At 40.1% G+C, this 13,386-nt stretch overlaps 2 protein-coding genes and 1 long non-coding RNA gene across 7 annotated transcripts in view; 2 read left to right on the forward strand and 1 right to left on the reverse strand.

Annotated features, from left to right (window-relative positions):
• The window catches only part of NBEA (neurobeachin), a 1,052,497-nt gene that overhangs the window by 803,520 nt on the left and 235,591 nt on the right, over positions 1 to 13,386 (forward strand). The window lies entirely within an intron of this gene.
• Positions 1,148 to 2,926, forward strand: LOC309546916. Its single transcript, XR_014224947.1, has 3 exons — positions 1,148 to 1,380; positions 1,755 to 1,905; positions 2,864 to 2,926. It is a non-coding gene; the product is annotated as an uncharacterized lncRNA (long non-coding RNA).
• Positions 2,955 to 4,197, reverse strand: MAB21L1 (mab-21 like 1). Its single transcript, XM_082246616.1, has one exon. It carries the CDS (start codon positions 4,063 to 4,065, stop codon positions 2,986 to 2,988), a length of 1,080 nt encoding a protein of 359 aa, XP_082102742.1. The 5' UTR covers positions 4,066 to 4,197; the 3' UTR covers positions 2,955 to 2,985.

Genomic DNA, 13,386 nt, shown 5'->3' on the forward strand with positions numbered 1-13,386 from the left:
TGTATAGATTTTTCTGAATATATTATTTGTTTTAAAAACTTTCCTAATATTAGAAATCCCATTGCATTCAGAGATTAGTGTTATTTGTGTGTAGTGTATACTATCGTTTGTTTTAGACAAAAAATGGTTTATCTCAGTGGCCGTAAATAAACGAATCCCCTAATTTGTGACAATTATCCTTTGTAGATGTGACAGTTGTTATTGTTCTTTTGGTTGTTGTGTATTGTCACTGTCAGGAACACTGCTCCTGTATTTACTTCATGATCGGCCACGTTGTTTCTCCATTTCTAAAAGTGAAAGTATCTTCATTATGGATGGAAAAAAACATAAAACACGCCAATCTATATTTTTAGATCATTTATTAACTGGTCATTAAATTAAAATTGGCAACAGTTTTTTTTTTTTTATTTTTTTTTTTTAAATCTAAAATCACAGAGGTCATTAAATCCAGTGTATCTCAAGTGCATTTTCAAATATATAGAATTCGGAGCGCCATCATATAAGCAAAAAAAAAAAAAAAATTCAAATTTCATTTGAATATATTTAAATAACATTTCAAGTATATTTATGGAATGTTAAGAATAGAACGAGCATTCTGAAACAAAAAATGTAAACTTCGGAGTCCTGACACTGTTCATAGACATGAGAAAAGCTACCTTGTATCTTCAGAGCAGATTCTGTTGTGTTGTATCCAAAAGGGAAATGAAAAAACTTCACCAAATCACAGAACAACAAACAGCCACAACCTCAAAGACACTGCGAGTCACAAGATTTGGGGGGGATGATGATAAAAAATTGTGTGTAAAGGGGGGGTTTGTTCGGGTGGCAGATCCAGAGCTTCTCGTGATTATAATCCAGGTTCAGGGGAGGACGATGGAGCCATTGATTTTCAGACAAGGAAATCGTATTAGTAAAATAGGTCAGGCAGAAATAAATTCTTGCTTCGTCAACCTTCCTTTGTTTAAAGGAGCATAAAAAATTGTATCCAGCTAAAATCCTTCTTGAGTATTAAAAAAAATTGTATCCATCTAAAATCAGATCAGGGAGAAGTGCAGTGCTTAACGGAACAGAGCCTGTTGGCCCCAGTACCATGGATTGGGGGGGGGGGGGTGTAGGTTTGTAGTCCAAGTTAATATACAGCTTTAGAGGTTCTCCAGGCTCAGGGACATGGAAGGGAGGGAGTTTATTCCAGGTGAATAAATGTTTCATCTGGGTGGGTATGTTTGCATTCCAGGTGAATAAAGGTTTCACTTGGCTGGGTAGGATTGTAGTCCAAAAGAATGAGGTGTCCATTGGAGCTTCTAGTTCTTCTCCAGGTTCTTGGGACATGAAAGGATGGTGGGGGTGTATACCAAGTGAATGAAGGTTTCACCTGGGTGGGTAGGATTGTATTCCAGGTGGATTAAGTACCCAGTGTTTATGGGAGCTTCTAGATCTTCTCTAGGATCTTGGGACATGGGGGGTTGTTCACCAGGTGAATGATGTTTTCACCTGGGTAGATAGGTTTATATTTTAGATCGATGAAGTGTTCATGTGAACTTTTAGAGCTTCTCATGGGACATGGAAGGGTGGATGGATAGGTTTATGTGCCAGGTGTATGATGATTTCACCTGGGTGGGTAGGATTGTATTCCAGGGGAATTAAGTGTCCAGTGCCCATGGGAGTTTTTAGATCCTCTCCAGCCTCTTGAGACATGGAAGGGTGAGGGGGGGGGGGGTGTAACAGGTGATTGATGGTTTCACCTAGGTGGGTAGGTTTGTATTCCAGGTGAATGAAGTGCCTAGTGTCCATGGGAGCTTTTAGAAGTTCTCTAGGCTCTTGGGACATGGAAGGGTGGGTGGGAAGGTCTGTCTACTAGGTGAATGATGGTTTCACTTGGGTGGGTAGGTTTTTATTGCAGGTGAAGTGCCCAGTGTCCATGGGAGCTTCTAGATTTTCTCCAGGCTCTGGGGGACATGGGTGGGGAGGAGGTTTATGTACCAGGTGAATGATGGTTTCACCTGGTGGGTAGGTTTATATTCCAGGTGAATGCCCAGTGCCCATCAGAACAGGCTCTGGGGGACATGGAAGGGTGGGGGAGGTTTGTATACCAGATGAATGAAGTGCCTAGTGTCCATGGGGGCTTTAAGAGGGTATCAATACTCTGGTGGGCATGGAAGGGTGGGGGAGGTTTTTCTACCAGGTGAATGAAGTGCCTAGTGTCCATGGGGGCTTTAAGGGGGTATCCATACTCTGGGGGACATGGAAGGGTGGGGGAAGTTTGTATACCAGATGAATGAAGTGCCTAGTGTCCATGGGGGCTTTAAGATGGTATCAATACTCTGGGGGACATGGAAGGGTGGGGGAGGTTTGTATACCAGGTGAATGAAGTGCCTAGTGCCCATGGGGGCTTTAAGGGGGTATCCATACTCTGGGGGACATGGAAGGGTGGGGGAGGTTTGTATACCAGATGAATGAAGTGCCTAGTGTCCATGGGGGCTTTAAGATGGTATCAATACTCTGGGGGACATGGAAGGGTGGGGGAGGTTTGTATACCAGGTGAATGAAGTGCCTAGTGCCCATGGGGGCTTTAAGGGGGTATCCATACTCTGGGGGACATGGAAGGGTGGGGGAGGTTTGTATACCAGATGAATGAAGTGCCTAGTGGCCATGGGGGCTTTAAGATGGTATCAATACTCTGGGGGGCATGGAAGGGTGGGGGAGGTTTGTATACCAGGTGAATGAAGTGCCTAGTGTCCATGGGGGCTTTAAGAGGGTAACCATACTCTGGGGGACATGGAATGGTGGGGGGGGGGGGGTTTGTCTACCAGGTGTATGATGGTTTCACCTGAGTTGGGTAGGTTTGTATTCCAGGTGAAGCAAGTGCCCAGCCTCCATGGGAGCTTTTAGAGGTTCTCCAGGCTCTGGGGGACATGGAAGGGTAGGGGGAGGTATATGTACCAGGTGAATGGGTGGGTAGGTTTGTATTCCATGTCCATGGGAATTTTAGAGCTTCTCCAGGCTCTTGGGGTTGGTGAGGATCTCTCGGGCCAGCCTCCAGGTCTGCTTGGCGGCGTTCTCTAGGGCGGAGTGGGGTTTGCCCTGGAAGAGGTCCAGGTTGGGCAGGAAGTAGTGCGGGCACCTCCGGCACTGCAGGCAGGAGATGAGTTGGAGAAGGATGCCATTGAGCCGGTCCCCTAGGCATGCCTCGTCCCAGTCCGACTCCCGGGGGTGCTTCTCGCACTCATAGGAGACCAGAGTCTTCATATGGTAGTTGTTGAGGGGTTGCCCGGGCAGTTCCAGGTGCCGGTCCCGGAGGGTTTTCAGTAAGGACAGGCATTTCTTCCTACAGCCGCCCAGCTGCAATCGGTTCTCGGCCTCGGCGAACTGCAGCACCCAGGCGTCGCTCTCCGCCGAGCTCTGCTTACCGGCCAGGGTATGGCACTCCTTGGACAGCAGATTGAAGCCCTCCGCCTTGACCTCGGCCACCCGGTTGGGTCCCGGCCATGGGATGTGGGGTAAGGGCCAGTGGGCAGCGCTGCGGGGCCAGATGCCGGTACATTTGAATGCCGGGGTGATCTGCACCACATAGCGGTCCCGGATCCTCAGTTTGACCTCGCTGGTGTCGGCCACCATCTTCACCACGTCCCGGTAGCTGCATTTGTCTACAGCCTGGGCCACCAATGTCTGGAAGCGGGAGCGGATCTTCCTAGCGGACAGGTAACCGGAGGCGGTGATGAACTCCACCCATAGGGACATGCTTCTCTTCCGACCATCGCTCAGCTTCAGCACCGCACAGCCCGGCAGGGAGCCGTCATCCACAAAGTTGAAGACCCCCATCTGATTGAGGTAGAGGACCACTTCGAACTCGGTGGGGGAGATGACCTCCAGGCCCTCGTATCGGTTATCCATCTCATTGAGAGAACTGATAAATCGGGGCTCCTGTACCTCCACCTCCTTCAGTACATCGGACACCACCTTACACACCTCCCGGATGGTCTTAGCGATGGCCGCCTTCCTGGCCTGGCACTTCTCGTTGTAGTACTTGTTCAGGTGGTACACCAGCTTGGCCTGGGCGGCGATCATATTGGGGCAGAGATCCGGGTTATACACCGGAGTCTCGCAGTAACCCGACGGATCCAAGGCGGCGGCTGCTGGGGAAGGAGCCAACTTTAAGGAGAAGAGCCGGGGGGCCCGGGCTGGAGTCAGGACTGGGCAAGGGGGGCTTCCTCTGCTTAGGATGGCATGGAAGGTTACTGCCTGATCGGCCCCTCCTCCGGAGCACAGGAGAGGGAGGGAGGGAGGGGGGCTGTAGTCCAAGTACGGTCCTGCCGGGGAGAGAGGACACTATAGTGTACACGATCTATGGAGCTGGATGGTGTCTACAACACAGACATTCATATAAAGGGAGGGCCAGGAGAGCGGCCAATCGCCATCAGCACAGGCTCCTCCTTCAGCCGGATCATCCCCCCCCCAAACCTAAACCCAAAAATCTCAGTCTATGTGTACGGAGAGAGAAAGGTGGGCACCCTCCTCTATGGAGGACCTACTGTCATCATCATCATAGAATACAGGCATGTGTGGATGGATCACTTCTCCATGGACTCACACTGGCTGCATTATAAAAGCTATGCCATCTACTCTACCCTGACCCCCCCCCCCCCCCATATATATATATAATCCACATCACACCGGTTACACAATGATCTGCCAATCTACAAAAACAATCCATCTCTGTGTGTTTTATCTCTGATCATCAGATGGATGAAATATACAGAGACACGTGTCTTCCATGTCTCCATTTATCTATCTATCTATCTATCTATCTATCTATCTATCTATCTATCTATCTATCTATCTATCTATCTATCTATCTATCTATCTATCTATCTATCTATCTATCTATCATCTCTAATTGAGCGATCCCTCGATTTGGTCCTTCTTTGTTGCCATTCTCTATTTATCTCTCTAATTTATCAATCTGTCTAATCTCTAATTGATCTCTCTCTAATTTGTCAATCGATCTAATATTTTTCTGAATAATATCCTATCTATCTATCTATCTATCTATCTATCTATCTATCTATCTATCTATCTATCTATCTATCTATCTATCTATCTATCTATCTATCTATCTATCTATCTATCTATAAATTATTTATCTAGCTTTTCTATTCAATTGATCTATCTATCCATGCGTCATCTACCTCTCTAATTAATCAATCCTTCGAATTGTTCCATCTATGATCTCTATTTTAACTATCTATCTATCTATCTATCTATCTATCTATCTATCTATCTATCTATCTATCTATCTATCTATCTATCTATCTATCTATCTATCTATCTATCTATCATCTATCTCTCTAATTGATTGATCCATCGAATTGGTCCATCTATGTTCCCTTTCGCTATCTTTCTAGCTCTCTAATTTATCAATCTATCTAGTCTCTAATTGAACTCTCTCTCTAATTTGTCAATCGATCTTATCTTTTTCTGATATCTTTCCATCTGCCTATCTGATTTATTTATCTAATTATTTCTATGTAATTATCTATGCATGATCTATCCTATCTATCTATCTATCTATCTATCTATCTATCTATCTATCTATCTATCTATCTATCTATCTATCTATCTATCTATCTATCATCTATCTATCTTATCTATCTATCTCTTTAATTGAACTCTCTTTCCAATCTATTTGTCTCATTGATTTCTATCTTTGTCTTTCTGTCTGGGTATATAATGAATGTATGTGTGATATGATGTACATGCTATAATGTTCGGTGTAGGATAAATCTGCCCTCAGACCTATAAACCGATTAGGTTGTCTGCCACGTTTTAAAGACTTGATGTGTCTATTAAGCGGAGTTTAGTAAGGATTGGATGGGTGCGGAGCTCCGGGTGATGTGTTCTATGTGGCATCCTTCTAGGATTTCCTCGCACAGCTCGGTGACAGCTTTTGTTGTGTAATGTTGGTGAGATCCGTGATCGGTTCGTCCTAATTGGGATGTGTGTGGTGTTATGTCGGGGCTGGTGCCTGTGATATCCTTATGTACAGGGCGGGATGGATGGATGGATCTCTGAACTGTCACTTCCATGCTCATCCTCTTATCGATGCTGTGTCACATGGAGTGTCCCCCCCCCCCACCCCCCACCCCACATCATCACACCTGCCCCATGTGTGCGGACAGTGCAGGGCCATGTGTGTGTATATATATATATCACCATCTCACATCGGGAGCAGTATACAGTCCTACATCATATATATATATATATATAATACCATCTCATATCGGGAGCAGTATACAGTCCTACATCATATATATATATATATATATATATATATATATATATATATATATATATATATATATATATATATATATATATAATACCATCTCACATCGGGAGCAGTATACAGTCCTACATCATATATATATATATATATATATAATACCATCTCATATCGGGAGCAGTATACAGTCCTACATCATATATATATATATATATATATATATATATATATATATATATATATATATATATATATATAAGGATGTTCCTTTTTGTAAAATGGAGGGATTTCATTTTATCGGTGTCCTTCATAGAGTTATTATTGCGGATTTCCAACAGTGGTCCTTGTTGCAGGGATGGACCCTGCTAGATTGTATATAATGGTATATCAGTATATTGTATAGTGTGGGGGAACACACTTCTAGATTGTATATAATGGTATATCAGTCACACTTCTAGATTGTATATCATTGCATAGTATGATGGTATCAGTATATTGTACAGTTGTAGATTGTATCGTGTTATCATTATTGTACAATGATTGTATCCTGGTATAGATCAGTATATTGTAGTAGATTGTATTATGCTATCAGTATTGTACAATTGGGGGGGCATTACACACTGATGTATTATTAATGGGGGGGGGGGGGAGGGGGTTGTCACATACTGGTAGACTGTACCCTGGTATAAATCAGTATCAGGGTATAGATCAGTTGTCTAGTGAGAGGTCATGCACTTCTAGATTGTAATATTGTAGCCTGGCATATCAATAGATTGTATCATAGTATCAGTACATTGTACAATGAGGGGTCACACACCTCTAGATTGTATCATAGTATAAGCACATTGTACAATGTGGGGTCACACACTTTTAGATTGCATCATGGTGTATCAGTATGGTGGGTTCACATTTCTAGATTGGATTATTATACAATGGGGGGGTCACACTGTGATATAAATCAGGATGTGGTCTAGTGAGAGGTCACACACTAGTAGATCAGTATATTGTAGTAATGGTAAAGGTAGGGTGCAGTTGTTGTCTGTCACAATCACAGTTACATTGTTGTTGGGGAGGTGTAATAATCAGGATTTGTGTAATCAGTGATACAATGTTGTTGTGATGATGTAGAGGTGGAGGTATCACAGTCAGTGATTTATTCTGGCCAGGTAGAGATGGTGATACAGTAAGAAGGGGTTATGTGTACATTGTTGCAGTGAAGTGGTCTATGTTCAGGCATAGGGTGATACATCGTCCTGATCGAGTGGGTCGTACAGTCAGTGATACATTGTTGCAGTGAAGTGATCTATATACAGGTATAGGGGGTGCTGTGTACAGTCGGTGATACATTGTTATAGTGAAGTGATCTATATACAGGTATAGGGGGCGCTGTGTACAGTTGGTGATACATTGTTGCAGTGAAGTGATCTATATACAGGTATAGGGAGTGCTGTGTACAGTTGGTGATACATTGTTGCAGTGAAGTGATCTATATACAGGTATAGGGAGTGCTGTGTACAGTTGGTGATACATTGTTGCAGTGAAGTGATCTATATACAGGTATAGGGGGGTGCTGTGTACAGTCGGTGAATTGGGCTGTCAGTGAGTCATGTCACAGGAACCCAGAAGAGCACTGCGCGCCCCCGCCCGGCGTACTCCAGGCAGTGCGCGCCCCCGCCCGGCGTACTCCAGGCAGTGCGCGCCCCCGCCCGGCGTACTCCAGGCAGTGCGCGCCCCCGCCCGACGTACTCCAGGCAGTGCGCGCCCCCGCCCGGCGTACTCCAGGCAGTGCGCGCTCGCGATGACTCGTGCCCTACCGTAGTGAGAGCTCCGAGCTCCGGCCTCCGCACTGCCCGCACTCCCCGTCTCCTAGCAACCGCCAGCGGTTTTTAACCCTCCCGGCACCGCCCATGCTCCTCTCCCCTCTGTACACCACCACACTGCAATCCTCTCCTACTATACAGCCGGACCCGGGATTGGATCCTCTCTTCATTATTTTCATGCATGACTAACACCAATCCTTATTGAACAATTCAAATCAATTATTTGAAATCTCATGCATTTTTTTTGTTTCATCTCACACTATCTATTATTAATACTACTACTACTAATAATAATAATACAATTTGTTATTATTGATCCTCTGGTAGCGCCGTTGTGTTTTCCAAGTCTTTGCCCTGGTGAAAAGTTGCTTGCGAATTTTGAAATCAGTAATTCCACTGCCTGGAGCCAATTGTGCCTGGTTGCCTAGCAACCCCTCCATTATAATCCAGCAAATGTCATATGAAGTCATTTTATGAAATAGAAAACAAATGGGAAGGAATCGCTCCCAGGCCGTGTTTTTTTTTTTTTTTTTTTTTGCATATTGTATTTGTATAAAGAAGACTTTCATTGCAGATCATGTAAGAGCGGAGAGTAAAATAATGTGAAGGTAGGCGACGCAGCGCAAAATCCACACATAGGAGAAGGGAACGCGTTTCTGGGGGAATTATCGCCTGATAAACAAAAGCCACTCAATTCTTATCTTTCTGAGTCAGGATAACTTTATTCTAATACATTTATATTCAATTCTCATCTAAAAATAGAAATCAGCAGAGCCCGGAGGGGGGATTTGTATCTGGGGGTTGTACCCAGGACACATCTTCTACTAAAGGAAACAATTTTCAGAGACGAGGGCAGCAAAGGTCATCCCTTAGACAGGAATACAATAAGTCAGAAGAATTCTGCATGTGGGCACCGCGCTAACATAACGCCTGCAACTATTTCCCTTCACCTGCCCACCTTCCCTCAACTACCCCATACATACCAGCAACAATCCCTGCCACGCTTCACAGAAACCTACTTTAAGTAAAATAAGAATGCACAATTATGTGCGTAAATGCATATGTTTTTTTATTTTAATTTATATATACCTTTAAATTCTATATAATATTTTATTATAAATTCTCAGTTTAAATTATATAGATATCTTTAGTTGTTTTTTTTTTACGCGATGTAGTAGTATATATATTTTTCTTATTTTTATTTTCTAATCCTGATTTACCATGTTAAAATAATTATGTGTGCTTATTTTACTTGAACATGGTGATGCAGGATTAGAAGAAAAAATTATATATATATATCATAATAAAAAATATATATATAAATACTTATGCATATTCACACACTTAAAATAATTATGTGTGCTTATTTTACTTGAAGTGTGTGAATATGCATAAGTATTTATACATATATTTTTTTTATTAATATATATATATAATTTTTTCTTCTAATCCTGCATCACCATGTTCAAGTAAAATAAGTGCACGCAATTATTTTAAGTGTGTGTGTATATGCATACTTTTTTATATATATTTTAATCCCGCATTGCCATGTTCAAGTAAAAGAAGCGCACACAGTTCATTTTAAGTATTTATATTTTTTTTTATTAGATATGTCTTTTTTGCTTTTTATGATCCTGAATTACAAAATAATCTGTGATTTATATGAGGATTAAAGAAAGATTAAAAAAGATTGTGCACACTGTTTTTTTTTTTTTTTTTTTTTTTTTTTGTATGTGTGTTTGTTTTATTATTTAAAGACTTGTCAATTTTAATGTTTGATTTGAAGAAAAAAAAAAGATTATTCATGACTTTCGTCTTTAACTTGTAATTTATATACAAGGTATACACAAATTTCTATTTATTTATTGATAGAAGTTGTATTTATAGCCATACTTGACACTTACTTTTTATTCATTTATTCAATTCAGCATTTGTGTTTTGGACAATTTTTTAATTTTTATTTTTTTTGTGTTTAAATGCTTACATGTTTATGTTAGGGCATTTACACCAAGGCCATTTTTTTTAGAACTTAAATGTGATAGTTATAGGTTTTTGTTTTTGTATTTCCGAGCATCAAAATGTAATCTTATAAAAGTTGTCTTTTATTTTTCTGTAGATCATTGCACAGAAATAAAATGTACCTAGAATGCATCTGTTGTTGGGAAGTGTAGCCATGGGCATAGGGGGTGTTTACTTTAGTGGGTGAAAAGCCACATGTGTAAAAATTAAAATAAATAAAAATACACTTTTTTTTTTTTTTTAGAAACTAGATGACAAATTTTTGTTATGCCTTGAGACAGCAGACTACAAAAATAAAAACCTAATTAATTGCTCCTCTTCTTGAGGCATTTTCATTTCTCACTTGCAATATGGAATGCTTGTCAGATTTTCTGATGAATGAGTATCCTTCATTTGCATAGTTTTCACATTAACACAAAAATTAGTTTTATTTGAATGGAAACTAGTTTACATAATGATAGAAATCTTTTCAAGTGTGCACCAAGCACTTCATTTAAATTACTAAATTTGAAAAAAAAATAAGTAAACATTTCAAAATCATGTGTTTTGACAAAAAAGTAAAAATTAAATGTAAAAGCTGCAATTTAAAAAACATAGAGAAATATGAATTTAAATTACAAGTAGTGTTATTTGATCAGTGTTATTTAGGTAATGTCTTAAGAAATAATTTTTAAAATGTGTTCCGAATGGCTCTGTTTTCTTCCATAAGTCACATTTGTAAAACTGTAAGATGGAACCATGTTGAAAAGACAGAACATCACATTTGTTTTGTATAGAAAAATGCTTGCTAGTATGTCCTACAAGAAGCTGTATTTTTGTAAAACAGCGAAGGCAACTTAAAGGCAGGCACAGTTTCCTTGCTACTTTTTAGAAGCTGGGACACAGTGGGTGCCAGCTGTCAGAGCTCAGCTAATGATGACAAATGCCCCTCTAGATGCAGATTGGAGTGCTTGCAGGCAGCTCTCAAAGTCAGCCAGATTACCTTCCTTCAGATAGTAATTTAACCTTCTAAACTCTTATGTCACACTGAAATTACTGAGTTTAATGGTTAGCATCCGCACACCTTATTTTGCAAAAGGAAGAAAAGCACATCATTTTCAAGGGCAAAATTATTTAGCAATTTGTTGTGAATTAAAAAAAAAAAAATATTAAAAAAAAAAAAGTAAGCATAGACATCCAGAAGGTCATTGGTTACACATTAGTGTATCTGCCAAGTGTGTCAGTGTCCAGATTCATTTTAAATTTTAATGGCCATGGTCATTTTGAGTAATTATCGTTGGTGTCTAGACACGATTATATTGAGCTCCAGACACAATGCTGCTTTCTGCTAAAAATTGAAATAAAAGATGCTAAATCCCCAGAATTAGCACTTCTATTAGAAGACACAATTTAAAAAGTAAAAGTGATTTCAGTATTGCTGTTTGGTGTTTGTAGAATTTACTGTTTGGAAAATATTTGATTTAAAATACAAATATAAAATACCAACAGCTTAAATACTTTTATAGCTTAAATACTTAAATAACTTAAATACTAATTTTTTAAAAAAATATATAAAATACTAACAGCTTAAATAAATAAAAAAAAAAAAAAGTTTTTCTTTTGAAAACTGTATTTTACAGAAATATCGTATCCCCCCCCCCCTTCCTCAAAGGAGCAAGAAAATAATGAAAAGGGTTAATCTTTTTGTTTGATCTGCTTTAATTCCACAGACCTGTTAATAAACGCTGCCGTGGCTGTTTTTTCAGCCTGCATTTAGTTGCTTGAAAGGCTATCAAATCAAGTCCAGAGCCAACACAAAAGAGACCCTTTTCATGTTTGGTTTGCCCCATCTGTGTCCTCTGGTGGTTTATGCATTAGGAGCTGTTGCCACATGAATCCAAATGTGCCAGGCAGTTGTTTTATGGACTCTCCCTGTGCGAGGAGGAGTTTATAAGTGGTCCGTTCTATTGTCTGTCACTCCCAGCTGACATTGTACATTCTGCTCACCATATTTGGTGGGTAATAATAACTAATGAAGCCTGGAACAGCCCTTGTTCAGAGTGATTTAATCTGTTCCTTGCATGGGCCTTTCTTTGTAGGTCTGTGGAATGTCCACTTGACACTCATTAGTTGGCGCATGCTTTGCTTGTTCCCTATTGTCTGTATCCAGCTTTTATGGACAAACTTTTCCTTTAGACTAGACTCAAAACAGATTATACATGTATATCAATCTATAGCGTTTACTGACTATATGGAAATAATAACCCGTTCATTCTGCTCATTGACATATAAAATAAAACATTGGTTTTTGGTAGTAGTGTTTTTTTTTTTTTTTTTTTTTCTTTTAAATTTTTTGCTTTTTGTTTAAGGTATTTAATTTGTACGTCCATGCCTTATCATCTGTTTCTATTTAATACCCCGTTACAAAAATAAAAAAATAAAACTGCATATAAAAACCAGCCAATGCTTAAAAATGAACAGGGACTACTATGAAAACAAACCTATTTAAACCTGAAAGCATAATTAAGGCAAAACTTTTTTTTTTTCTTTTTGTTTTGTTTAGTTTTGTATTGTGGGGAGGGATTAGAACACTTATTCAGTTTTTATTGCTAACTGTGTCTCCATTACGGAGATTCATTCTCTCTATTTGTCCTGTTTACCATTATCATCAAAAGTGAAAGTAAAAAAGAATCCCAAATTTTGGGTTTTTTCCCAGAAAAATAATAGTGGGGAATCTTCCAATGGGGATACTAGTTCTGGTGACCTAGGGTGCCCTAAAGAATTCCTATAATTTGCAGGAATTTTCTCTCACTTCTCGTTTTTGGACAGGAAAAAAAAAGGGTCATAACCCTCCCTTAGGCCCCTTTCACACATACGGTCCGTTAAGTTCATCGGTTCAGTCACGTTAAAATGTATCAGTTTTCCATCCATTTTTATCCGTTTTTTATCCGTTTTTCATCCGTTTTTCATCCGTTTTTCATCCGTTTTTCATCCGTTTTTCATCCGTTTGTCATCCGTTTGTCATCCGTTTGTCATCCGTTTGTCATCCGTTTGTCATCTGTTTGTCATCAGTTTTTCGTCAGTTGTTATCCTTTTTTCATCCGTTTTTCGCCAGTTATCTGTTTTTCATCCGTCATCCGTTTTTCGTCCATTGTCATCCATTTTTCGTCCGATCCGTTTTTCTGACGGATGAAAAATAGGGAATTCATACGTTCAAAAAAACGGACATTAACGGATGTTAACTGAGGATCATCCGTTGTCATCCCTTTTTACATAGAGATACATTGA

The sequence above is a fragment of the Pelophylax lessonae genome, assembly GCF_965119305.1.
Source record: "Pelophylax lessonae genome assembly, chromosome: 2".
Taxonomy (NCBI): Eukaryota; Metazoa; Chordata; class Amphibia; order Anura; family Ranidae; genus Pelophylax; species Pelophylax lessonae.